Source organism: Phalacrocorax aristotelis, chromosome 3 (assembly GCF_949628215.1).
Source record: "Phalacrocorax aristotelis chromosome 3, bGulAri2.1, whole genome shotgun sequence".
Lineage (NCBI taxonomy): Eukaryota > Metazoa > Chordata > Aves > Suliformes > Phalacrocoracidae > Phalacrocorax > Phalacrocorax aristotelis.
Window position 1 is genome coordinate 127,784,570 of NC_134278.1, and position 27,657 is coordinate 127,812,226.

At 38.5% G+C, this 27,657-nt stretch overlaps 1 protein-coding gene across 7 annotated transcripts in view; it reads right to left on the reverse strand.

Annotated features, from left to right (window-relative positions):
* Nucleotides 1-877: 877 nt before the first annotated feature.
* Nucleotides 878-27,657, reverse strand: part of FAM120B (family with sequence similarity 120 member B) — a 55,881-nt gene continuing 29,101 nt past the window's right edge. For 6 of the 7 annotated variants that reach the window (XM_075089549.1, XM_075089553.1, XM_075089551.1 and 3 more), the window contains 4 exons: nt 14,419-14,625; nt 10,467-10,575; nt 9,120-9,233; nt 878-4,985 (listed from right to left, as the gene is read on the reverse strand). In XM_075089549.1, coding sequence (XP_074945650.1) covers nt 4,924-4,985; nt 9,120-9,233; nt 10,467-10,575; nt 14,419-14,625 — 492 coding nt within the window. In that variant the 3' untranslated portion in view covers nt 878-4,923. The remainder of the gene's footprint in view (nt 4,986-9,119; nt 9,234-10,466; nt 10,576-14,418; nt 14,626-27,657) is intronic. The other variant, XM_075089550.1, reaches the window with a different exon arrangement.

Here is a 27,657-nt window from a genome sequence, read left to right on the forward strand (position 1 = left end):
TGCTAAAATAGCAACGCAATTAAAACTGTAGTTTTATAAGAGAGGCCTAAACTATATGCGTTTATACTTACAGTGCCACAGCATACTAAGATTAACTCAGTGTTTTCTGCAGTCTAGATGCAGATTCCCAGGGTGATGCTGCCACAAATGAGCAAAGTAATGTACGGTGAAGGGTACGTAATAGATAAAAAGAGGAAAGTTGACAAACGTCTTCCTGGCGGTCACACTTTCTCTCACAATGACCACGTCATGATTTCTGTTGAGTCACAGTTGACTGAGTTACTGATGTTAATGAATGTTCTCTGAATCCCCTTCCAAAAGGGGAATAAATAAAGCTAGTAAATAAACCCACAATTTCAGTGAGCACTTGATGAAAGGCAGCTACCCAGTGCACCGGTTAGAGAAGACAGTAAGCAATACAGCCAAGTAGGAGGAATTCTTTCTTCACAAACATAGGTTCCTTCCTTTCAGATCCACACGTCTGTTTTTCCTCTGTCCTGTGCCCATTCAAACTAACCCTGTAGTCCACATATTAAGGAAACCTAATTAGACTGGAATCTTTAAGGTCATGTTCTTGTGTATGATTTCATTCCACAGTCCGTAAGCTTTATGGTACTCTGACCAATTTAAAGTTTTGTGAGACAGGAAAGTATCACCCTTCTCTTTCGTCTTCATGCTTCTGCTTTCACTGTATGATTCCTGGTGGGAAAAAAAAATCTTTTGACTTGGAAATAATAATAAGCAGCTTCTGCTTATGGTCTAACATTAGGAGGAAAAAAACCTCACAGAGAAGCTAACAATTCTTCAGTAGTCAGGGTAATTATTACCAACAATTCATAACATACCACAACTAGCACAGCAAAACTCCCACTCTAACTGCATTTAACTTTGTTTATTGAAGCCAACAGAAATCTTTTCTCATATCAAAGCCTGAAGGGGGAAATACCAAAAAAATTTCTGGCACACAGTTACATTCTTTTCAAATACACTACTGTACATCATGAGATTCCTGAAACTAGAGAACTTTCCATAAAACTCAGAACACATTATTCCAAAAGGCTGGGGGGGGGGGAGGAAGAAAAGGAAAAAAGTGATAGTACAATTACAACCAGTGACAAATCAACAGAAAAAGGAAGCAGGAATGCCCCTATCATGACAGGATTCATGGAACGCAAATCAGACATTGTGTTGTGTAAAAATTGTGTCTGTCCAAACTTTTAATAAAACTAGAAATGCTGTATTGCTGCCAATTTATTTGTTTAGCTGGACTGTTGCTATATGCAGAGTACGAAAGGATATATTTATTGGGTTACAAACAGAAAAATACATGCGAGGAAATTATAGTATTGAGTTACAGATGTCTGACAATACTATACATTTTGATGTAATGTGTATACTAAATAGGAACTAATTTCCACTGACAGTTGACTCAAAGGAGTTACCTGCGCAAGGCCTAAGAAACAACATTAACTGAGCAAATAACAAATCAAGAGAGTTTAAATCAGTCATCACTGTACCATAAAGATAAGTGCAACTTGTGCAATAGCTATAGTACTTATTCTGGAAACAGATTTCAAAATTAGAGGTAAAATTTTTCTTTGGAATATGAAAATAATGCCTTTTCCTCATGCTAAACGCTTCTAAAAGACATTTAATTTCAAGTGTACATATGTACTATTCTAAAAATACACATATCTCCAAAGTAATAAAAAAGTCTGTGTGATGAATAATAGACCAGTGGAAATTAAGACAGGAGATACCCGACTGCCCTACCTGTACTCTGACATTTACTTAGATCTCTTGGGACTACCTTATCAGTATGGAGTGAAATCACAGTGCCGCTAATATCTGCAAAAGAAGCATCGATGATGCCAACAGGAAACAAAAACTTACTCTGCGGGCTTCAAACAACTGCTTGCACTCAAAATGTCTGGTAGTTTCCCCTTGATTTAGAATTTTCTCTGAAATGATACTGGCCGAAGGTTCACATGGACACCTTTACTTAGAGGCTAAAGACAGATGTAAGGTTTGGCATAAACCTTAAACGCTCCATAAATGACTCACTACACATGGAGGAGAATTCTAGGTATTCCAGAAGAGGACTATATGTTTGACTCAGCTCTGAAAGGCCCCAAAATAAAAGCCGTAGCAGTTTTGTACATAGAAACTAATGTTATAACTTTCTGGAATGTTTTAGTTACCCCTTTCTCATTCTCCGAGACTGAGGAACTATAAAAGTAAGCCACATGACAGAAAAGTAAAATTTTTGAAGCGTGGTATGATTGTAAATGCCTTAGAAGTACCCTTTTTTGTCCAAGACTGGGCACTTTCAGCATCATATAGCATAAAGGTTTAACAGAAGAGATAACAGTTTTCATGACAGAACTAGATGAATTCATTAAATTTTTCTAGCCTTCTTCAACACCTAGGACTGGCCTCTACTTTTGAGACATAATTTTTCAATCATCATCTTTCATAACTGTGCCAAGAAGGTTTTTGTAAACTGCTCTGAACAATACTATCTGGAACCTAAATTATGCTTCACAACACTCCATAATTTACTTCTCTAAGCTATAGGCTAGGAAAAAGTATACAAAATAAAATGGAACCGAAAATGAGGCATGATAAATTTCCAATTAAAGCCTTCCCACCACCACTTTTGAAATACCGAAGTTTTTATGATCTTCAGCACATAGCATTTCATAAAAACATTTCTTGTTCTCTCATGCATTTTCATCCACTTCCAGAAATGAGTAGGGTCACCTGGGTGATCTAAAAGACAAACAGTTGTGAGGAACCAAACAGGACACATGAACATCAAGACCGAAACAATTTTAGAAGTTACGGCCTGTTGCAGGGTAAGATTTCGTGATCTGTATTATGCAGGTGATTAAACTACTGTAATGATGCGTTCTGGGTTAAGTGATCTGTATAGTAATTACCCAGATCAGCACTTATGTTTTGAACCTTAAGTTTTGCAAGCATTAAGTTTTCTAGTGTCTGCTACTCTCTGTTAGTGTGGATCATGAGATAGTTTTCAGATACAAATTTAATTTTCAAATTCTTATAAAAATAAATAATCCTGGCAGTAATACAATAAGAAGCCTAAGGCTGAGAACTACACTAACGAGACACTAATCAATATTATTCAAAACAAAAAAGAAAAATAATGCAAAAGAGTGGATTTTCCAACATGATAAGCATCCAAGCCACAGCTCTCTGTGTAAATAGAGAGTTTTGTCCATGTGCAACACCACTGACTTCACTGTTTGGAATAGTCATCGTCCTCAAGAGCTAAACATGCTCTTACGAAAATCTGCAAACTGTATCAGGTTTCAAAACTCACTCTTAACATTTTGCCTCTATCTTTGTATATCCTTTTTTCTCCTGCTCACTCACTCTATTTTTTTAAGAGTAGCAACAGGACATCAGGCTTTCATCTTCCTTTCATCATATAATTTCTCTTCTTCTCATACAGGAGGAATTATTTAACTTCATGCAGTGAAAATGCTGAAGTACAAAACCAAAAATCCTGTGATTTCAAAGCACATAAACAGATGAAAACCGCTCCGTTCCATAAACATCCGTTTGAGCCAAACCTATTCAGAAATTGCTAGAAACCTAAGAAAAGCAGGGAATCGTTGGAGATTACATAGACGGAGACAATTTTCAATTAGGTTGAGATGCAGATCCGTAAAGAGATAAACACGGTTCTGAGTGTGCCACCCATTTGCTCTGCAACGTAAGTGCTGTTGACACTTTTCTCCTCTGGTACAATTTTTACACTTCATGATTTAAAATGGGATTGCTACATAACGGCCTAATATTTGTTGGCCTGAAGACAGTAACTAAGTAAAGCACGTCTGATTATTTTTAACTGAATGGGTATGCAAATGAAAGACATAAGAAAGTTGTTGTAATCTCTAAAAGAGTTTCTTAAAAACACATGTAATATGTTTTTTGTGACTTTACCAGGATATGATCCGACGGTGCCGTTAAAAATTGATGTGCTCTGTTATTTTACATTTCTTCAGTATTATTTATATTAACTCTATTTACAATTCATTGATCTTATAATTAAAGAAATACATACATGACTGGAATGGAATCAAGAAGTGAAATATACCAAATTTTAAGAAATAATTCTGAAGATTGTTTAAATTGGAGTTCTGGATAGGAAAAATACCTAGTTCTCATACATATTATTTATTACACAAGTAAAGCATGACTGAATCCTCCTCTCCTCAGCAGCGATAAGGCTCACTCCACACCGTCAGCTGAGATAGAAAAAGTTGCTTAACTACAAGTGCTAAAAGTAATGGCAATTTTTGGCTCTTGTAAGAAAGTGCTGCATTTTACAGGAAGGCCATTTTGTTTCACTGGCAGATGACATTTACGTCAGTGATGTCATGTTTCCAGCTTTTCAACAGGTTTCAGTAACAATGGTATAACCCTTAAGATAAACATATAATCCGCAATTAAGACACAAGCCACAGTTCAACATGGATGTGCCACATCAGTCATGGTGAGCAAACTCCTGTAATATACACAACTGTAACAAAAATATGCAAAACTTACAGTTTAAGTCATTAAACTTACAGTTAGGGATATCTAATAATGGTGTCAAAATACTTCAGACTTTCCAGTGTCAAACGGGCAAAACAATGAAGCTATATTGGGATGCTACTGTGCTTCAGCTGGTACCTTTACCTTAAGTTTTAGTGATTCCAGTCTCATGGGAAGCTCAGACCTAACATGACAAGTGATTAAAAAGTGGAATAGCCTCAGCGTTGAGCGATTTCATCCGTAGTCACATGGTTCAGTTACTATGTAAAGTTCATAAAAAGAGGCTCTCATAGACAAAAATTATCTCAATGGCAACTGTCCCATCATCTCGGTTTGCTACCTGTACACGTGTGTTCTTTACTGAGGAGGAAGGTGGAATCTTCTCTTCCGGCCTGGATGTCCCAATCTGTATTCTCTACCTGGAGGGAGTAGGAGAGGGATGAAATATTTTTAGTTAACATTAAAGCAGGAAAACAATAGCTTATTCAGATAGTCTGCAAGAAAAATAACATTTACACATATTTTGAAAAAACACCATATCCCTCTCCATTTGGTGTATAATTATGGCTGGTATTTTGAGATGTTAGAGGATAAAGTCCATGGTGGCATCGCTCTTAAAGCTCCTGGGACATGGTAACTTTTAAAGCTAGTCCAATTAATGGGTTGGCATAGTGAATCGTACAGATCATACACTGTGTTTGGTAGATCAGACTGTGTGAATTCAGGAAAGGAAAATACACTATTTAGAACCAGACATAAGCTATATTAACAAACATTTTCATACTGGTTTAAGTGTGCCTGTGAGCAACACAGCTTTAGTTATAGATTCCTGTAAGCAAAGTGGTACTCAAACTGTAAATGAAATCTTTTCTTCAGCACCAAAGTTCTACCAAGTTCCACCTACATTACAGTTCCATCAAAATCCTATTAATCAATAACATGCGTGAACACACAGTACGCAACATGAGTGGGGAAGCCTTGATTAAACATCTAGCAAATGAAAACTTGCTTCAAGCTCAGATCCTTCAGTAGAGTTGCATTACGTTCAGCTACGTGGTTTAGCTTAGCTACAGTGTGCTAAGGCTCAAGTGAATGTACCCTTTTGCTGCAATTACATCCCATGAAGAAATGGGACTCTGGATAATTCCCTTTTGTCTTGGGCAAAAGAGTTTCTCTTAAGTGAGATATACCTCCAACAATTCTTTTTTCCATAGCTTTACTTGACAATCATATTTCCTTTCCCCTGAAAAACTGCTTTCAATTTTCCATAAAAGCTTTTCTCCAAGACCTTGTTTTTAAAGAAAAATAAATCACTTTTGAAAAAGCGATATTTTCTAAGTTGAATTCTTTAAAAAACAGAAGCTGCCCATTTCCCTTTTTCTCTTCTTTTCCAGTAGAGAGATGGAAGAAAAACAAGGCAAAGGTGGATGGAAACAAAGAAAGCAAAACTATTTTTTGGGAGAAAACATTATTTTCTTAGGCAGGATAGAGTTGACCCCTAAATCCAACAAACAAATTCTACATGCAAGTATGAAATTGTCAAAACGCTTCACGATCTCCCCATCCAACTGTTTATGATTCTGGCGGTAGGTGACTGGTAGCTGAAATGGTTATCCATTACTTCTGGCTCTCTCACAGCTCTTACTCATTATGTCCTCATCCCTCCCCTGGGTCCATCATACCGAGAGTTCTGCTGTTTACTTTACCACTGGCAGAAATTCTATATCCTTGCCAATACCTTTCACTATTTCCAATGCATCAGGGTACCCTTGATTTCAACCATTCATGTAGCTGTTACAACCAGTCCCATAGACTCTCTCCTATGTCTCTCCCTCTCCCTTATCTTCAGCTCATTTTTCAGGCAGGTTTTCAAATAGTATGAGAACTGTTGTCCAAATCACTGACATTTTAAAATATAGCTATAAAAGTATATAATACAATGCATAGATAAGACTGGAATTACTTTTTATTTTCCTTTTTTTGCTAACTTTTGTATGTTGATTTAGATATAGGTGGTTATTTGTATGCTATGGCAAAAAATCTCAGTGTTTATCAGTTGGACTGCTGAAGAGAGTGACAAAGACACACGATCTCAATAGTCTCAATACTGATTTCCATAGTTCTTAGTGCTCAGTTTATTTTTAGCGTTTTGTAGAACGAGGTAACAATGTGATTCAAACTAATGTATTAGTGGTCTTAACCGCTAATTAATGAAGTTTTGTCTACCAATAGGGTATATGGCATGTGGTGTTTCAGCCACGAACCTAGAATCCATAAAGTCATGCTTTATTACAGACACCTATGCTACCTCAGACAAGACTTTTACATTCAAAGTGCACAGATTATGAAGTGCTGCAATGCAAAGTTTTATATCTCGATAACAGAAGCCTAACCTTAGCTTTCAAATGGTCAGACGCTCAGAATGGGATACACAAAAGCCAGCGTGCTAAATAGGAAGTCTTCCAAATTACCCAACAAGAAACACTAAGGGAGAATCTACCTCCCTGTGAGGCTTAGATGTCCTGCTCGGAGTTACATGGATGCACTCTCCGTTTGTGACACACAGCAAGAAATTTATGAAGAGAACTTAAAATAGATAAATACAATCAAGCCAAAACAAAAATACCCAAACCCTCTGAAAACCCCAAAATCCCACAGCTGAATTCCCTTCTCTCAAAATACAGCTAGAGGATGAGATGTTAATTACAACAGATCAGTGCTTAGAGTTCACCATAAAATGAGGGATGCCTAAATTCAATTCTTGTTCTGCCTGAGGGGATTCAAACCATTATCTCAGAGAAATACCAGCGTTTCTTAGGTTTATGTGTTCTGGGTGGAGGCACTCTTGCCTCCACTGTTCAAGTTAAGACATTGTCATGGAATTCTTAAACATTAACTGATAAGAGAGAGCAAAGGCTGCCTAATCGTTAGGTATGTTCCTGCCACAGAAGATATGGGTCCTGTGGTTACTGTTCTGTTACTATTTAATGCATTTAGTTCAATGATTTATATATAATATGCAACAGCAGGAACCATAACAGTATACCACGGGAAGATGGTATAGGATGGGATAGATAGGTATCAGTAATATTACTAGGAAGGTTGGTCAGGTAAGCTATCATGGAACACAAAATTGGTACATTTTTGTTCTACTTTTTCCTCTCTCTTTGGTGAGAGACACATGCATACAGCAAGACAACAGCTACATAACAAAGCAACCCAAATACCTGTCTTTAATATTAGCAAATATAGGAAAAAGAAACTGTCAAAATCAGTCATCTTGGCAGATCAGTGTAAAAGGAGCTCTAACACATTGCAGGGCTCTTACGTAAGGACACATATTTTTCCAACAAATCTATTTTACTTATAACAGAGGCAATTTAACTGCACTTATGGGATCACGTTTTAAGAGCATCCTGAGGGTAGTAAATAGGATTAGCGTAGAAGAAACCATGATGTTTTAATAATGCTACTGAAACACATTTATAACAGTTCAGCACAGTTATTACGGAACACACTTTGTGGAATACATGCAGTCGTAAGATCTCTGGAGCTGGTCAGAGATGACCTGACCCCTGAACAGCAGGCTTCTTGATATGGTCCCAGTAAAAATGACCAGTTTTGGTTTTGCTCACGGCCAGCAAACACGCTCTATATTTTAGCCTTACATTTTACATACACAATCAATCAATCTTATCTGTGAATCAGATAATATTTCACTCTCAAGCATACAACAGTGGAAGCTGAAACACACTGAAGACTTTACTGGACTTATTTATTATTTATCCTCCCTAATCGTATCATCAATCTTCTTTGAAAACCTCACCTGGAAACATAGGAGAAATTTAGGCTCTGAAGACTTAATAAAATAATTGATCGTTCTTAGACACGTCTCTTCCTTTTGCTTATTTTCTTTAATCTACGTGTATATACTTTAACTCATAATAATGAGGAAGTAAAACTGAATTACGTCAGCTCAACAGTGTTATCCTCAGTGAGGCTTCATTGAAATGCCTGTTCTGTTCAAGAAGTGAGATGGGTGAATGACTTGAGATTAATGCCAAGACAAGAGAGAACTTGCATTTGTGTTACTTAGGCAATGATCTGGAAGCTGAGACCCTGATCTAGAAAAACACTTAAGAATGTGTTTAACTTTATTAATATGCTTAACTGTTTTGTTGAAGTATGAACTAAGATCTGCAGCTAAAGACTTCAGACAGATATTTCTGTGCAGCTGTGCCAATTTGTTTTAGCACTATTACAATTTTAAACACAGTTCAGCTGAGACCAAGCATGGAAAGTTTAAACACCACATGAAAGCTTTTTTTGCCAGAACACTGTGAGTAAAAGATGACTCCAGATTATACCGCTACGCTCTACTTCACCTTGCAGAGGTAGTTTTTGCTAGTGGTAGTACACAACTATAACTGAAACAAGTTTTGTTACCAGCTGCAGTAGCCACAGGGTAACTGCACACAAACTGCATACAGACACAGAGCTGTCAGAGTGCTGATAGACAATTCCAGATACACACACGCGCACGCAGTTTTTACCTTGTGGTTGAGGATTTCTCCATGGGAACGCCCTCATCTGGTTATGATACGGAGGAATAAAAGAACTTCTGTGTGTTTGTTGGAACCTGGGATTAAATTCTCTTTGTTGCGTTCCTGGAAAACAGTATTTACTAAGCAACTCCAACTGTACATAAGATTAAATGACGAAAAAGAGAGACAGCATATTCTTTCTCAGGAAACAACATTTCTCAGTTTTATGCCAAAATACTTATGCACAATTACAATTTTTCCAACCTAAAGTCAGCCTAATAAGTATGGTTCTTGCCCTCATTTCCATCTATGCACGTCATGATTACAAGCTGTTAACAAATGTACTTAGAAACCAGACCAAAATTTTATGACACAGATTTGGAGACTGCAGTTATTAAAACAACACAGAAATCTCTGTCCAAATTGGAATCACAAATCATAACTAAAATGGTTACGTACAGCTCTCAAGCCATGGCAGATGCTAACAAGGACTGGTATCATAAATCACTGACAGATACCCTTCGTTTTCAATGTCCAGCGCCAGTACGGTGTAGTATATCATCAGAATTATTGCTGTCACGTAATGCAGAGTACTGAACTAGCAGAAAATCATTCTGTCTGTTGTAATTTGCTCAAGAAATTTTGAAGGGGTAATATTTATCCTCACAGACATTGTAACTGATCGGGTATTAAGCAGGTAATAAACACAATATCAGTGTAAACACTGAGATTCAGTGTGAATTATTTCAAAGCCTCAAGAGCCTCAACATTCAGGCTCATGATGCTAAAAACCTTTTAGATGTTTTTTTCCCCTGAAAGTCAGGCAGATCAGGTGGGGAAGAGAAATGCCTTTAGTAAGCCGAGCCGTAAAGTTGGGGGAAAAAAAGAGCCATTCTCCAGGTTGCCAGAAGCTTTCTTGTATTTTGAACTATATCAGTCAGTCCAATAAGGAGTATTTTCTCTCCAATGCCTCACTCAGAGCTTCAACTACCAATGTTAAAATAGTTCCCCTGAGGGAAAGGAAGAACGAACTCTTGAGTCATCCAATTCCTCCTATAAAAATAACTTTAGTCACTGAGCAAATAGCAGTGATGTTTCTGTCAGTAAATTATATTTCATTTACTGCACATATCTCACTAACTACGTAGCTAGATGGAAATATTCTATCCGAACTTAGGTAATCAGATTCACATGAATTCCTAAAATCAGGAAATACTTAGTTCTCTCCTTTGGTTTCTTGGAGAAGGACCAATTTACTTAGCTTGATGGGCTGCCTATGTAAATGCTGCTGCTGTTGAAGAATAATTGAGCTTACCCATATATTGGCTTTATTGAGAAAATTAACACAATGCCAACCTGGGATAAATCCATTCCCTCTTGGTCTGCTCTGTATCGTTCTTTTCTTTGCCATGCAAGCCTTGCAAATGAAAGACTTCAGATTCTGGAAGGGTGTATACAAAGACTCCTGCAGACAACAGGGTTAAAAAATCAATGACTGTTCTGCTTTCCTCTCTTCAGGTGCAGCACAAATCAACAAGCACATGCAAGGACATACACACCAACTAAAAGACTTCTCTTAGCCACACTTGTGCATATACAAAGGTGGTAGACCTGGTTTGCATTTTTTTAGGAAACAAAGTTCAAACATTTCATATTAAAAGTGGATCCTTGGAGGGATGAGTAGGGGTGCCGAAGGAATGTTTTCCCCTTTCTCAGTGAAGTTTGCTTTTCTCTGCTCACCTCTGTAAATCACTCGCTTTCCTATTCTATTACCTTGCACCTGTAGATATACTCAACTTCTATCAGCAATACCTCAGGCAGAGATGGTTAAAGCCTCCAATAAGGACTGATGAACTCGGGGAAAACACACCAGCGAAAATCAAACTCTCTTCATCTCATACATTAGAAACAAAGCTTAACGCAATAGCAATACATCTGCCCCAACTCCTGACTGATAAGATATAACCAAACCTAATGAGAAATGGGGGAATTAAATAAAACTGTTTACCTTGTGGTGTGATGAAAAGTTCTACTGTCAAAAGGACAAACGGAAGCTATTTAAAGACACAATACTAAGACATGATATATCCTTAACTTTCACTGATTTCAGTGAGCTCTGAAGTGTCAGACCTTAGAATCTTTTTCTTTCTTATTTATTTGTACTGGGCAGGTGGGCAGTAGTACACGTTGAAAAGAATGATGAAAAGACAGGTTTCAGAGCAATAGCATAATTTGTGATTTTCATAAAACTGATTTTTACAGGATGACAATTCCTTTCAGTAACCACCAAGGTGGAGGGGGAGCAGGAAGGAGGAGAGGATTACAGGATATTACAGGATATCCTAGCACATTTTTTGGGTTAAAAAGTCTCACATAGAGCCTTAAACAAAGCCCACAGATTTTTTTTTCCCCCACACAAAGTGAGTACAGTCTGCGAAGAACACCCACTAATGGGAAAAACCTTTCATTGTATTATTGGGAGAATAAATTTAGAATGTGTTTATGAAGGTTGGATGAAAGGCATGATCAGAAAAGGACAAAACATATCACTTATGCTGGCACCATTACATAATTTGGTTTTAATTTTAAAAAAATTCATCATGAACATACTCATTATCGAGAAGCACAATAAAAAGGCTAAGAAAGTGATAATATCATTGTCTCACTGCTTTGTGAGACTATTACATCCAATTTTCTGTGTGGATAAGCAAACTAACACGATTACTGTTATGAAAAACAGAGAGCTAGCATTATATGAACTTCGCATATTTTTTTAAAAAGCAAGATGGCTCTGTTTTTAATTCTTATCAGAAGCTTTCCATTTTTTCATCTTTAACAGATGCTAGGCTACAAAGAGCTGAGCTGCACAAAAACTAGCCCACAAATGTATCGACTGCATTTGATTTATACATTTTCTTCTTTTGGTACAAGAATCTGTGGGAAGCAAACCCTAAAATGTTCAAAATTTCCAGTATACGTGTAACTTTAACCAAGACTGTATTTCTACTGTAATTTTCATAAAGCTATTAGCCATATTTAAGTCCCTCATAATCAAAACAACACTGATTCTGAGATCTCCTGAACTCCCTCAAGTAATACAATTGTCCAGATCATAGAGAAGGGACCTTAGGAGTTAGAAGTACCGAACGCCAAAAGGAGTAACTTTTTCCTATTACTTATCTTTTCTATAACAAAACATCCCATGTAGAATAACCTTTTTTTCTGAATACAATGCTTTCGCTATCATCAGATTAGATTTATGGTGCTCAAGGGTAGATTGTTAACAAACAAGTGCTGAAAGATCTTGGCTTCCAGCGGTACATTAAGCTCTGCCAGGAACTAAGTACTCATTTTATTTATTAAAGTTGAACTTATAATAATAGGAAAACCCAATCACATATGCTTGTTGCCCTGCCAGTGTCCCCAGCTAAACTGGCATCTCTTGGCAATTCTCTCAAAAACAGATTCTTGCCTCAAACTGATAAGCTGGAAAGCCTTTTTATTAGTCTGGGAGCTACCTCTGCCATATATGTGCCACAAAATCGTACATAAAAAAGATATTTAAAGTATATGTACATGTACGTAAAGGACATTTAAAAATCACAGGGCTAGACTATTCTTCCCCACAACAGAATGGTTTATCTGGGGTTTAAGTTAAGAGTATCGGGCTTTTAAAAATCCTAGCTTAGATATTTTACTCGATCAAGAGGATTTCCAACTCTCTTTCAGGGATCTAAGCATCCTCCTCCATCTTACTTCTAAGACGGGTTAGAAGATTACTTGAACCTGACCACATCATGATTTTCAAATGTCAGCTAAAACATACTACCTAACACATTGAAAAATACCTCTCAGCCAATATAAATTTTGTATAGATTCAGATACATATTGTAAAAGTTATTCACTAATCTGAATTCTACCCAGATGGAAAAGAAGCACCAATTTCACATAGAGCTGTATAGTTTTGCGTTTTCCCATTTATTCTTTAGACCCTTTGTTGTTCTGCAAAAGTCCTACATGAAGAACTGGATGAACCACTGGCCTAATCGAAATCTACTGAAATCAACAGACCAATTAATGGGAACCACAGGATTTGGATAGAGGCTATAGTCCTAATGATGTGACTGATGTGATATGGAAAGGATTATCCTCCTCCTCCATGCAGAAAACACATACATTCCACCCAACCACAAGCGTTCCACTCATCACTCCAGATCAGGATGGTAGGTAATTGGACACAAAATTAGAAAAGAAAGCTAATTATACAACAACTGGTAGAGAACGCATGAGAGGAAAATCATTCAAAAGAAAAAAAAATTATCTGTAGTCACTTTCATTTATTTTAACCTCAAGTGAAAAAAAAATTCAAAGGTAAAATTTCCAAAAGTAATTAAATGATACAGGATTTTCAGTTCCACATTGAAGAGAGACACATTAAGTGAAGGTCTTAAGAGCTATCTACACAGATGAGTACAGATCTATCCCAGGCACCTCTCCACATATTCTGTACTGGTGGGGCACGAGCCAGGTCTGGTCCGAGGCTTCACTAGCGCATTAATACAGCCTTGCCCCCAGTCTAGCAGACCCTAACTCTGAGCCTGGACATGATGCCACCCTCATGTGCTAGGTATGGCTCATATCCAGCGAGACGCTGCTGATATCTCCCTGCCCTTGCCTAGGCAGACATATTTTAAATCATACTGTTTTTTTGGTAACATAGCACGCAAAGTGTACAAATCCCCAGCTTCTGGAAAGTGGGACTGAGAACTAAGTACTTAGAGGTACAGGAAGGTACTTGGTGATAATTTAAAAAAATACCTGGACACATACCTTCCTCTGATTTCCAGTTCCTTTTTGATTTTACCAAACCTTCATCTCAAACTTTAGGTTCCTTAATACCTTTAAAAATATCACTCTTAAAAACTTTAAAAATTATACTCAGTATGCTTATTTGAAGACATTCTTAATATGTTGACCAGAATCTTACAGGAAGAAGACCTAATTAGTATCTTAGTACTAGAAAACCATTACATGCATTTTCATTCTTTGAAAATGACAACCATTTTGACAATTCATTATTTTCTGAGTAATGGAAATAAAAATAAAGGGAAAATTACAGCTTCCCTTATATTCTATTTCTACCTACTTAGGTTTTTTTTTTTTGGCAGAGAGGATGAAAAGGAATAAGAAAGAGGGGTAAAACACAAAGAAAAGGGACCAGCGTAAGCATGGATATTAAAACAAACAAACATGGACGGGTACATTTTTCAAAGAACGCAGAACTGCCTAAGAGGATGCAGTTACTCACTTTGCCCTCCAAAAGCTCTTCCAAAGAGCAACCTCGGTGTGACCGCTGGTATTTTTCTTGAAAAAGTTTTCCATCAAACACTTCCCAAGGCATCAAATCATCCATTCGGAATGGTAAGCCACAAGCACTGTTGGCCATGAGCAGAGTTGTAAGGCCACGAACAAAGACAGCACCAAGATGTACACCTCTGGAGTCCACTTGTGTAAGCTGTTAACACGTTAAAAAAATAATTTAAAATAAAAGGTAGGCCTCACAAATCAGGAAATATAAGCAATCTTACCATCGTGTAAAACCACGTGAATGGCAGAGCAAATGATAAACAGTCCCAAAGTTGTGACAACGATGGTCCTCTACTGCACAGCAGAATCCATCAAAGGATTCCGTATCTAGTTTTAGTCAATAAAGTGAAAGAAGTGAAGTTTAACAAATACAGCATCTCACTCAAGTTTTTAAGATGGATATATTCAAAATGAAAATGGAAAGACAAAATAAATGGCTATTCTCCATAGTATTTCTCAAGCTCTAGCAGTTCCCCAGAAATAATTGTTAGTGGAATGCAAAGCATGAACTGGGAGTATAAAATGATGTGCAGAGTGATCCATTGACCTTCCCCAGTTTGATCAACCGGCAAATGTTACAGCACTTAGAGATCATTTAAATTGGAAGATTTGACAGAACAAAGTTTATTGTGCCCAGGCTTTTATTTTAAACACTCTGAAATTTCCTCTGACTACAGTCTGAAACTCAAATTATTTCACTTCAACATGGATGTCTCCAGAAGAAATACCGGAATGGTATGACAACATCCAGAAAATGTAAAATGAGAAATTCAACAAGACAATTAAAACTCACGGCCAAAATAAACTTGATGGGTGAATTTAACATCCTGCTCTGGCAGAGCACAGCAAACTATAAAAGCCTTGAATGCGATATGGGGAAAACTGTGATTTTAAGTATTGCTTAAACAATACAAAGCTCCTCTGTGGGGAATGCCTTTTCCATGGTCTGTACTGAAGCAGTCTGTCAGGACCAGGAGGGATTCATAATAGCGTGGCCATCAATACTGTAATCCATGGCAGCTGTATACCCTTACAGTACAGTTTCCTTCACAGTGTAAGTTATACCAGGTATGGAACAGCACCCAAAATAGTGCAGAACAGAAAGGACAAAAAATGTGGTTCAATTTTCTTAGCCCTAGCTCCTGAAGAGCTGTGAATTGTTTGTTTGAAATGCAATGGAAAGGGTTGGCCCATTATTACTGACAGTAACAACATCTCACATATTGAAAGATCCCCAAAAGACTTATAGGTATGTACATACACCAAAGTAATAGCGGGCAACATGAAATGGTGTAACTAATGGATCAGAATGTTTTCCTCCCCCAAGCTCTGCATAACAAAATCAGGAAACCTTTGCTAGCAACACGGAACTACAAAGCTTCTTCCAAAAGAGACAAACACAGTAAATCATTTGGAGAATATAGTTGGAACATGGTCAAGAATTTAGGTTTTCCATATTTTTGTGCAATGAGCTGATGTCTCTGGCATAACTTGACTATGTGAAACTGGCCTCTATGACAGGGTTCCCTCTAACCACAGACAAAGGGCAGTCGGGTTCTGTTAAGGCCATATGAAGATATGAGGTGTACCTCCACTGGCGGTTTCTTCTACAGTACAAAAGCAAAAGAGTACATAGAGATGATGACAATGATGCAGGCAAAAGATACCAGGCAGGGTGGTCCAGAGCCCTCTGGGAAGAGCTACTTCTGCCTCCAGTGATTTCTGGAAAGAAACGCTGGCCGCCAGGGCATGACACTCAGTACTTGAAATTCACCCAGTACAGACACCTGAAGACAACAACTGACATCCAGACAAATGCAGACAACACGAGCTAATTTGAGCAGTCATTTAGAAAATGAAAGGCCCATCCTTTTCTGACTGGGACACTTCATACTTGAGTAAGGGAGACCTTCTTCTCCCCTTCCTTTAAAATAAAAGTACTTTCAGTATGGGAGAAGGCTATTGAGTTTCAAGAAGCTATTGCCTCCAGATGTAAGCTATCATTTTGCCAGCTGAGACTAGTAACTATACGCACACTCATAACTCCCTCGCTCCAGCAAGTAAAGCGGGTTTTTGCAAACCATTTAATGACACTGAAAGGCACTTGAATGAGGAATGGGGTTTAAGTGAACCGGTATTATTTGTACTAGACAGTAAGAGCGCACACAGCCAGTTGGCGTGTTGCAGCCGAGAGATTCTTATATTGCACTAACCAGATTGTTTCTGATCACCTGATCAAATCTTAAGACCTGCCAAGGGAAAGACTCCACATCATTACAAGCTTTAAAATCAAATCTGCTTGGTTTGTGATCACAGCGAAAGACTTTAGGAGCAGGAAGTACAAAGAGTAAGAACTGCTGGGAATCCCCAGAACTCCCTTTTTTTGGTAAACTAATCCAGCTAGGGAATACTTTCAGAATTTACGCACCCTGGTCTTGTTCTCAACGCAACAATAAACTGAACTTTAAGTAACTTCAATAAAACACTTCAGAGTACTTTGACAAGTAGTAAAGTTATGCTTTTAAGCTATAAGGAAAATAGATACATCGATCTACAATTAGCAGTACGGGCCACGAGTGATGGTAGTGCACCAACCAGCTGAACCCCACTCGGCCAAATTTATATCAATATGATTCATACCACCAATAGTCTCTTTATTATAGATCAGTACAAAACCAGACGGAAATTTCTTGTCATACAAATCAGTATCTTCTGTCACTGAGTTATCAGTAAGTACCAATAATGTCAAAAGATTCAATTGCTGAAAACAAACTTTCAGGAAGAATAATGCAAACAAGTATTTAAGCTGCTGAAAAGAGTAAACGCTGTCGTCCGCAGCAAGCAATTTCCCATCTTCTAATTTAATGTCCATGTACTATGACTATTAATTCATACCTTTTTGTTATTTATTGGCAAAGATACTTTTACTGTCCTTTTTAATCCCACTGGTACCGAGGATGTAAAACAGCTGTTAGAGCCAATTACTAACACTATATGTGGATGCTGGATGCCATCTGGGCCTCAAATCTTACAATAACACTTTGTATCTTTATTTTACTCTGAAAACTCTAAGCATAGACCCAACGCAAATATGTGATTAACCCACCTTTCTTCAGTGACGTTATCCAAGTCAGTGCAATGCAAATGCACGCACATTTGCAGAACAAGTGTCTAAACGAGAATTTGAAAAATGTTGCTTTTGATGGAGATGCACCAAATAGGAAAATCCAGAAGAGGACTTTGAGCGCTGCCTCAGGAGATCAGTGTAGTACTGTCACTGATGCTGATTGCTACTTCTGCCTAAGTGAGTATAAAGCCTGAGCCACCAACGCAACCCTAGCTGTGCCCTTTTCAACTACACTGGAGACGCGGTGGTTAAAAAGATAAAACAATGTTGCTGGTGACAGGTTTTACAGGTGGAAGACTTCACTGCCTAGGGATATCAATCCAGAACTTTCCTAAAGCACTAAAGGATCGGGGCGGGGGGTGTGTGTGAACATCAGGTAAGGCTTGTGTTTTAATGGAAATCAATATTGGCAAGACCAAGGCAAGAACTATCAATAGTGATTTCTTTATTTTAATAAGACAGGAAATACATTTGCTAAAGGGTAATTTCTGTTTTCCATGTCTGGCAAGGAAAAACAAAGAAAATGAAAGCACAGTGAGTCTATAACAATGAGCCTGTGCACATTGCAAACCACAGACTTGCTTTGCCATGGGAATGCTCACAACTGCTTGGTGTCTGCAATGCAAAGACGTCAGGATGAGAAGTGGAAAATTCCAAAAGAAAAGAAGGCTTGCCATCCAGGGCACTACACCCTAGAGATTACTTCTTATTGGAAATTGTGTCTGTCCTTTTTACTATTTTTATAAACTCAGGACCCCAGTGAATCATGTGAGATACACCCCTGTGATCCTGCTGCTGCTACTCCTACCACCGGCTGATGACATTTCTGTGAGAGACAGGGAGTGCGTGAGAACTGCTCCTCCTGGACCAGCTGCCCGTGCTGTGCCCCTGCTGCTGCTCCTACCAACAGCAGCTCCCCACCCTCTCAGCGTCTGGGGGAAAAGATTACTTTTTGCATTGCCAGCGTTAACTGAAGACTGAGAAGAGAACTCATATTTCACAGTCCTCTAGTATTGCAGCAGGGGTTGCTGATATTGTGCTTAGAAGGCCTGAGCTGAACTGGGTAAGCCCACTTGGAAAGAGTGAGAGAAGTGCTACAGTACCCACATCACTCATGTACGATGTTTTTTAGTAACAATTTGAGAAATGTCCTTGCTAGGAGAGCCATCATCGTAGACTTATATCATGCCTTTTTGTGCTCTAGAAACACGGCTTTAGCCTGTTTTGCAGTTTGCAAATCTAGACCCAGAGACTGTACATCCTGCTGAAGAGTTTTTACTCACAGGAGGAAAAATACATGAATTCTATATATGAAATTCAGATTTCCAGTTCAAATTACATCTAATTAAATAAAAATTAAAAAATAATCAGGATGTAAAAATACCTTTATGTTTCAAGGAAATACTACTAGTACTCAGTCTTTGTGGATTTGCAAATGATTTTTTGATAGATGTGTAAAACTTTAGCCTGTACACTTTGAAATCTGCACAACCTATTTTCAGGAACGTAGTAAAAAAACCTTATAACTCCTTCTCCACCCTACTCTATGGAGTTTAGAGGGTTCAAATTCTGTTAAAAGGCTGAATAGGTTCTACTGCACTTGAAACGTGAGGGCAAGTATCTGAACATGCCAGACGACAGCAGACATAAACGAAGATCAGAACTGTACCCACTGGCAAAGCTGCCTCACTATCTTCATTTCTAGAAACCAAAGAGAAAGGTAAAGATGCGATAATAATTTTACAGTTCTTTACTTGCGCTACTTTACACGTCACCTGTATCTCAAAGCACTAAATACTATATTCAGTGCACTAAATACTATTTCATTTAAGAACTGGTTCCTTTAGCAGGATTTTCAACAACATTCTGGGGACGCACTTTTTCAATGAAAAAAAGCCTGTTCTAATAATTGTTACTTAGGTTAAAGTTGTTCTTGTGCATTTAATTTTTTTCCTAACCTGTTGCCTTCTTCCTGTGGTTGAGCTGAATACAGAAGATACGACTATGGCTAGCATTTTGAAATATAAATTTAAGACAAAATAACTTAAAAATGATACAAGACGTTTTTCCCCTCCCTCCCCCCCTTCCCCACCTCACCCACCCTCAGAAGAACATACCTATTTCTGTTATAAAATGGAAAACACAACACTCAAGGACAGGTTAGTATTTGCAAGTTTCTAGTTAAAATTAATCAATTGAAGAACAATAATTAAAAATCAATGAATTCTGACCCGAGCAATAAACTGCTGGAATTCAAGTGATGGTGATCAAAATCTGGGTACTTTCCTAGTTTAACCAGTCCTTTTTAGATCCATTTGAACTCGGTCAGCATATTATCAGTACACTACTTCTTACATTACCTCTCCCAAACCCACCTGTATCTTAAATGATCGAATATTTAACCATAGGCAATTTATGCTTGAGCAATAAAGGCAGCAGGTAGATCCTATCTCAGGAACTTGTCATCAAAACAGTAAGGCTCAGCTTTGCCTGGGACAGGTAAGGCATATTGTGTTCCAAATATAAAGAGATGAACTGTCAACTGATGACAACTTCACTAACATTGAACTCTCTTCTGTGGGAAGTATCACTAAACAAATTCTTTCAACCAAAAGACAGAGCTCTGTCTTGAATTCCAGGCGTTCCTACCTTCAGCCAGTAGTATAAATTCCTAGCGTGAGTTGTCAAAAGATGCTAAAACCCCTGTGCACTGGAGCCATATGCTCTATTCTTGAGCAAAGGTAACCTAAACTGGTGCAATAGGGGTAAATTTAAGGAGCGTTATCCTACAGAGATGGGCTAGTAAAACAGTACATTGACTTGGCATCAGTCAGCTTTAAGCAACAGGCTGCTGGGAGTGAAGTACAGCTTCCCTGACCTGTCAGATTGGCGGCGGGAAAGGAACACCAGTATTTTGAAAACATGACTAAGGTTTCTTCTGATCAAAGATTACGGCTTAAATTAAGCTCTTCCTGCTTAAACAAGGTGTGTGCAAAGGAAAATGGGGATTGAAAGCGATCCTATGAGGGCATCTGCTGCAACAGAAACTAGAAAAACCAGTTTTTAAACACTTCTAAGGCTTTGCAGTAAATATTTAGCAGTAAACACCCAATTGTTTAGTGTTTATATGCTGAGAGAAGTTTATTTACTGGGTTTTATCAGGAGTTTGATGTAAAATGATACCTCTCTGTGGAACAACACTGTTATTTACATTAAGCCAAAAACTCCAATGAAGTCAACCTAAAGAGAGTTCTAAAAATTGCTTTTGCCTTTAAGCACCCTTCAAAATAACAACACAGAAGTACTACTGCTAACCAATCCGCAACCAGATAAAAATCTCCTTGAGTTCCAAAAAGGTTGCTTCTCATTTGTTTAATTTTCAAAAATATCGGCCTTTATCAGAGCTCTGAATCATATCTACAACAAAACGCAGCATAAATGACATTTCTGTGAGGATGAATATCACCAGTTAAGAAGTTTCGCCCCTTCAGTTTATTTGTACACAGTTATGTAATGGACAGCACACCAGCACCTGAAAGAAAGATTAAAATAACATCGCTTTCCTTATTTTAGCCACAATTGCTCGCCTCTGATCGAAATGATTATTGGGCTAATGGCAGTTCATAATATATATCACATTGACAGAACATTTGCATAAATTTTGAGTTCTAGTCATCAGGCCGACAATCTGACCACAGCCCGGCCAGCAGCCACGTCCTTTGTATAAAAGTGAAGCAATGCATTAGGAGTCTGATTTTTACTCTCTTAAAAACGTGCTCATGTTTTCAGTGACACAGTTATCTTTGAACCTCCTCACCTTTCCCCCACGTAGATAATATTGGATTTATTTGGTAGCAAAATATATTTTGTTTGGAACTCTGAAAACTCTTACGATCACATTCCCCCCCCCCCCCCCCCCCCCGCATTTATGAGAAGGGTAAGTATCGGTAGCTCCGTCTGCCTTACAACTAATACAATTTGTCCCTGATGGGGGACAAACTGCTGACAGACTCCTGGTACATCTGCCCCAGGAACTGATGGGCTCCTGTACGTGCTATGCCACTGGCATCTGAAATGGTTCAGTAATTATTTGACATTTTTTCCCATACCTGTAGCACTGTCTCCCTCTCACATGGATGCCCTAATAACGTGATGTCACATTAAAGCTTCCTTCTGTCAGGCAATTTAGAGCGCCTCCCCCTTCTCCACAGATGTGTATTTAAAACAATTGGTAGTAACTTATTTCTTTCAGAGACTCCTACATCTCTGTCAAACGTGGTTGAAATTAGCCAACATATTCAAAAGTTATTAGGGGACACGGGGAAATATTTGAAAAACATACCAAAGGTCACTCCCCTCTCTTACTTCCAGTAACTTTCCACTGTAAGCCTTTAAAGATCAAACTTCTTTCACTCCCTTACCTTCTGACATTCACTATATATTTCTGTATTCTGCCCTACATTGACCAGCTCCTTTACCAAAATCTTTAATATGAGGGGCTTCATTTGCCACTACCTGCATCTCGACCGTTCTCCTGATCTAAAGCCCTTCTCATTGAATCACAGAATCATTAAGGTTGGAAATAACCTCTAGGATCACCAAGTCCAACCGTCAACTCAACACTACCACGTCCACCTTACCCCAGCACTTTCCCTTCATTTAATCATAGGACTGGTCCATGGAACAAAGTTTCATTTCTGGAGTAGAAATTCTGCCACCAACGCAACTGCTCGGCAGAGCAGGCTTGGCTACCTTTGCTAATGCAGTGTGCATCCTTTCACAGCCGCAGACTATACTGGCAAGCAATAGCTGGTTTCGCATGCAGCTGCTCAGTGTGCTGCTGTCTGGTGGCCTATCTTGTGGACATTCTTCACAGTGCACTGTGAAGCCGTTGCCGTGGATTAAGACATCATTGTGACTACAAAGACATTTTGATAGGTGGGAGTTCACTACTAAAACCATCCAAGGCCTAGTCAGCCAAGCTTAAGAATTAGTTTTGTCTTTTTTTCTCCCCAGAGCCAGAGTAGATGTTCAAGATCTATTTAATTATCCTAATGTATGACCATTCCCTCTCTTAAGCTGTTTTGAGTATATACCTCTAAAGGGCCTGATCTATTTCCCACTGAAACCAACAGAAAAAACAGTGAACTTCAGTAGAGTTAGATTAGGCAAAATTTAGTATGTCTGAAGCTCTGCAGCTTCCAGAAACATTATGACAACTGTTACTAATGTCATGTGTGGTATATAAGCTCTTCAGATAAAACTGTAACTGAAAAAGATGATTACTACAGAGAATTCCAGGAGAACAAATACTGTTTGCCAGTGCAATATAGGTTTTGGTGTTTTTTGTCTTTTTTTTTTTTTTTTCCCCCTCTTTTCTCCTCCTAAGGTTTCTTTGTATTGCAAAGCAGCTGCACTACAGGACTGTTGATACTATGGTTCACCTTTTGAAGTGATACGGTCCAAGGTAAACAGTTCTGGCTAAGGAATTTTCCAGGTGTTAAAGCCCGCAGGTTGAGGAAGAAAAGAAGAAATGGTCTGCTTCTGTTTCATGACAATCCCGAGGTCCGAGACAAATCGAACCACGAATCAACGCGGCAGTATCTCGGATGACCTATGAAAGGAACTGCCAACCCGCACCCTGCGATCGGTTCAAGATACTAGGAACTGATTAGAAATTAAGCTACAACAGAGCATCCACTTCCAGAACACTTATTTCTTTTGGAATGCAAAACTGCCACACATGGTTTGAAAGTGGCTACCTTTTGGCAACAAGATCAACCCCGTGCTGTAGTTCAGATGAACACATACAGTGAAATTAGAGAATCCTTGTTTGGTGCACACAGCTGTTACATAAAGATGGTCTTCTGAGCTATTCAAGAATGGACTGCAAATAAAGGTTTTAAAGAAAATAAAATTACTTACATGTAACAATCTACATTTGCTTGTATTAGCACTATGTCAGAGCAAACTGAATATAAATAGGGAAACATTTTCTGTGAGAGTAACATGGCCATTTTTAAAGGTGTACTTAACCTGGAGAAGAATGCTGTTTAAAAGAACATACATGCTCCAACATACATGATCCAAAGCCAAACTTCGGGATCTCAGCACTTCAGCCAGCACTGGACTCTGCAGATGCTTTGCTGATACAAAAAGCATTCACTAACATTCCAGCCTCAGGAACTGACCCACAGCCATTTTATTAAAACAAAAGGTGCCTATTTTTTTTGGCACAAGGTGCTGTGCCAAAATAAGCTTCCTGCAGGGCCACTATGCCTTCAGCCTCCTATAATTGAAGAATTATACTTGCCATTGTTGCTAGACTGAAGAATACCTCTGTTGTATTGAAGCCTCAGTGTACAAACACAACATACAATTGTATGATTTTGCTAAAAAGCAAGTAACGCTGAGCAGACTGACGGATGGTTTTTCAGAAGTGTATTGGCATAGCTCTGCTTTTATTAAATTCAGCAGCAGAGCTCTCATTGACTTTAGCAGGAACTTATGGAACTTCAGTCCTCGCAGAGAAATATTTTCTGCCAAGATGTATTTCTGTGTCCTGTACACAGAAAGTAAATAGAAAACTGTTGCTAAAAAGGAAACAATACTTAGGTTTGCATTAACTGCCCTTGCTAAAGCCAACAGATACATAATTTCCTATTTGGCAAGGCACTGAATGTCTCTTAAATCTATCAGGGGAAAATATAGCAGCCTAGCTGAATGTTAACATACCTTTATAATTAATGTGCCTATGCTTCCTGTGTGTGTGGTGTGACACTAGACACGCTGGTTAGATTACTAACAATTAACTAAATCTCCCCATAAATCACTAACATTGTTTGGAGGTTACACACAACCACCTTTACACATCTGGTGTTTATTGTCCCTGTGTGTTGTTTCCTCCCTTATAACACTGGGATACAATTGTCTTAATGAGTGATGATGTCTTGAGGTGCTAAGATACAACGGTGGTAAGGGATGTTATAATGCACATGTATTACTTTTCTCTTAACACAGCTCCATTTCTTTATAAAAAGCTCCTTGGCTACCGTTCAGTAAATGTCAAATGAAATAATATCCCAAAGTAAAGGCGAAGGGGAGGAAAATATAAGTGACATCAATATTAATGTTAGGAATATATTAAGAATTCACATTTATACAGCACTTTTGGCTAAAGAACTTCTATTATTGAGACTACTGTTGCACGAGTGTCACAAGTAAGAACTAAGTACGAGAAAGAACTGAACAATTTGACCAAAGTCACAGAGGAAGCAACGGACAGGAACTGGACACTGACCTGACTTTTAACCCCTGGACAATGATAATGTCCATCAAGAATACACTGGACAAGAAAGGTAACAAATCAGTTCTTGGTTAGCCTGGCTGCTTCTGGTATCTTCAAGACGAACATTTCTACTATAGTCATTTGAAAAATTCCAGTACACCCTACAAGGCACTGTTACCGTATGCCTAAAGGCATGTTTTGTCTTCTTTCTCCACCCACCTATAAATGGCTCATTAGATCATTTCAGAAAACATTTTTGCTTCTCCAAAGTTACACGCAGCCATCTGCTTCTCCAGGGAAAGCCTAGACAGATGTGCAGCTTGCACTCTGCTCAGGCGTGACAGGGGCGCGCAGGCAGATGCAGGCAGCCTTGAGCAGCCGACGGGCAGGTGCACGCGTGCCACCGCTTCCCGACCACACGCTGCCTTCCCTCCCCGGCTCCAGCCCCTGCAGGTCACCTGCCCTGCGGGGACGCAGGTCAGCCCCTAAAGGCAAGGGAGAGCAACCCCACCTACGCCATACAAACGCCACCCCCAACCCTCGTGTGCTGCTTGCTCTTCCTAACATATGACAGGCAAGGAAGTGAAAACTATTTATCTCATGAGTAAACGTACACTTTGACCAACGCAACAAGCTTGGCAGGAAAATGTTATTTGATACCAGAAATTGTTATTTTCTCTCTCTGTAACAGATTATCTCTGACTTTTTCAAAGCTGTCAGTTTGCTTAATATTTTGGGAGAGGTTTATTACTCTCACCACCAATAACTACATTTCCCATCTGCAGTATTATTGAGCATGGATTAAAAATTAACAGTAATTTTATCTGAAATTCCAGAGTGCCTTTTACCTTAAACATCATGAAAAATTCTTTATGCTATATAAAGCCTAAAAGCAATTTATAACTGAAACATTGTTCCTAATTCCTTGCTATTGAAACCTTGTTAATGAGCTACATGGCAGTAAAGGGGAAAACTCAAAGAAAAGCAGAGCAAACTCATACAATTACAGAGAAAAATACAAGATTGTCTTCCATGAAAAAGAATAGGAATCCTCTGGTTTCAGCAGTAAAGCCCTTGCTCAAAATCTTGCTCAAGACCTTCTCTGTAAGCAAACTGTGTCTAACTAAATGAATGCATTTTTCTCAGAAGGTAGAAGAGCTGCTGTGGTCATGCTGAGTTTTGTATTTGCGCCAGTGACACAGAACAGAATTCACACAGTTATTGGAATTCTGATACTTGAGCTTATGTCAAATGTAAAAAATATTCAGGGAAACAGACTCTAATAATACGAATAAATATGCCCAATTTGGTAAAGGAGAAAATGGGGGAGAGCAGGGCAGAACAGCAGTTGTGTCTGGAAGTTTAATATGTTAGCCTAAGAAAGTCTTTTTTTAAATATGTTTATGAACCAATAACAGCAAAGAAAGGTAGAGCCGGTTGCCCATGCAAAAGGACTAAGGAAACCTGAATTTCTTCAGAACTTCAAAAGATGATTTAGAGATGGGACTTTCAAAAAAAACTGTAAACAGTGACTAACTTCAGGTCTGGAGACATAATTGTATTTGCACTAATGCTTGATCCATGCAAATGCAACGCTTCGCTCTCAGTAATAGAAGGGGGGAGTCATACCCACCACTTCAAAGTCATTAGAGAAAATAAAGAGGTTCTACAGTACTGAACTAGGCATGCAGGCCTGGGAGGCCAACACACGGTTATTAAGAGAAAAGCAGGGTATGGAAGCCTGAACACATCCAGCCTTAATATACAGATTTAATATGAGCAGGTTCTTTTGATGCCACTTTCTCTTGATTAATCATGTAAATTTTTTAAAATGTTTTAAATCAAATTTAATTTAGCTGCTGGAAGGCTTAAACTATTTCTATTTGGATTAGTTCATTTAAGACTATCTTGAGTAAAGGAGAAGAGTGTGATATTTCTGAGGTTGAGCAGGGGCTGAACCAATCTCAGCTTGCAATCGCATCCCATACTGCTGCCTTTTGTTCCAGAGTAGCGCAGAACACTCGAGAAAACGTGAAGGCTGCAGATGGGCTGGGAAGCAATGCCAAGATCAGTAAACCACCTCAATCCCCCTCGGTTCCCCATCCCCTGCCAGCTACAATCTCACCTATCATTTTAAAAACACTTTTGACAGATGCAAATTTTGTGGGAGTATAAAGCCCCGATTCAGTAAAGCATTTGGAACTGCCCTCAAATTCCACTTCAGTTAATACCAATGCACATCACAGAAGCAGGCCCTAAGTATCTGAGAGAGGTTTATCTTTGAGATCTTAACAATATTCTTACTTGTATTTTATGTTTTACTCAATCCAATTAGACTTCAAGCAAATATTTACTAGGAAACAGTCACATAGGCACAATAAACATACACTCCCTGGGGGAGAAAAGATTTCTTTTCAACAAGTATATTTTGAAAAATATAGATAGCTCATAAAGGCTGTTTGGAGTCTGTCTGAAAAGTATAACATCTAATGGTGCTGACAAACATAGCCTGGCTTGCCAAATAGGTCAGAAGACTGAAATTTGGGAATGTTCAGAATCTGAGTATTATTTATGCTTTTCTGCGCACATGGCAAGGGAGAAGAAGGAATAGAGAGTTTAATAGAATAGATTTACCAACATCCTTCTGAGATTTGCAGGACCCTAACCAAGATACCTACACAATACTCTAAAATAGACTGCTTTTTTTTTTGCATGCATGTGGTTAAGTATCCCGTAGGAAAATATTCAGAGCAAAATAACTTGTG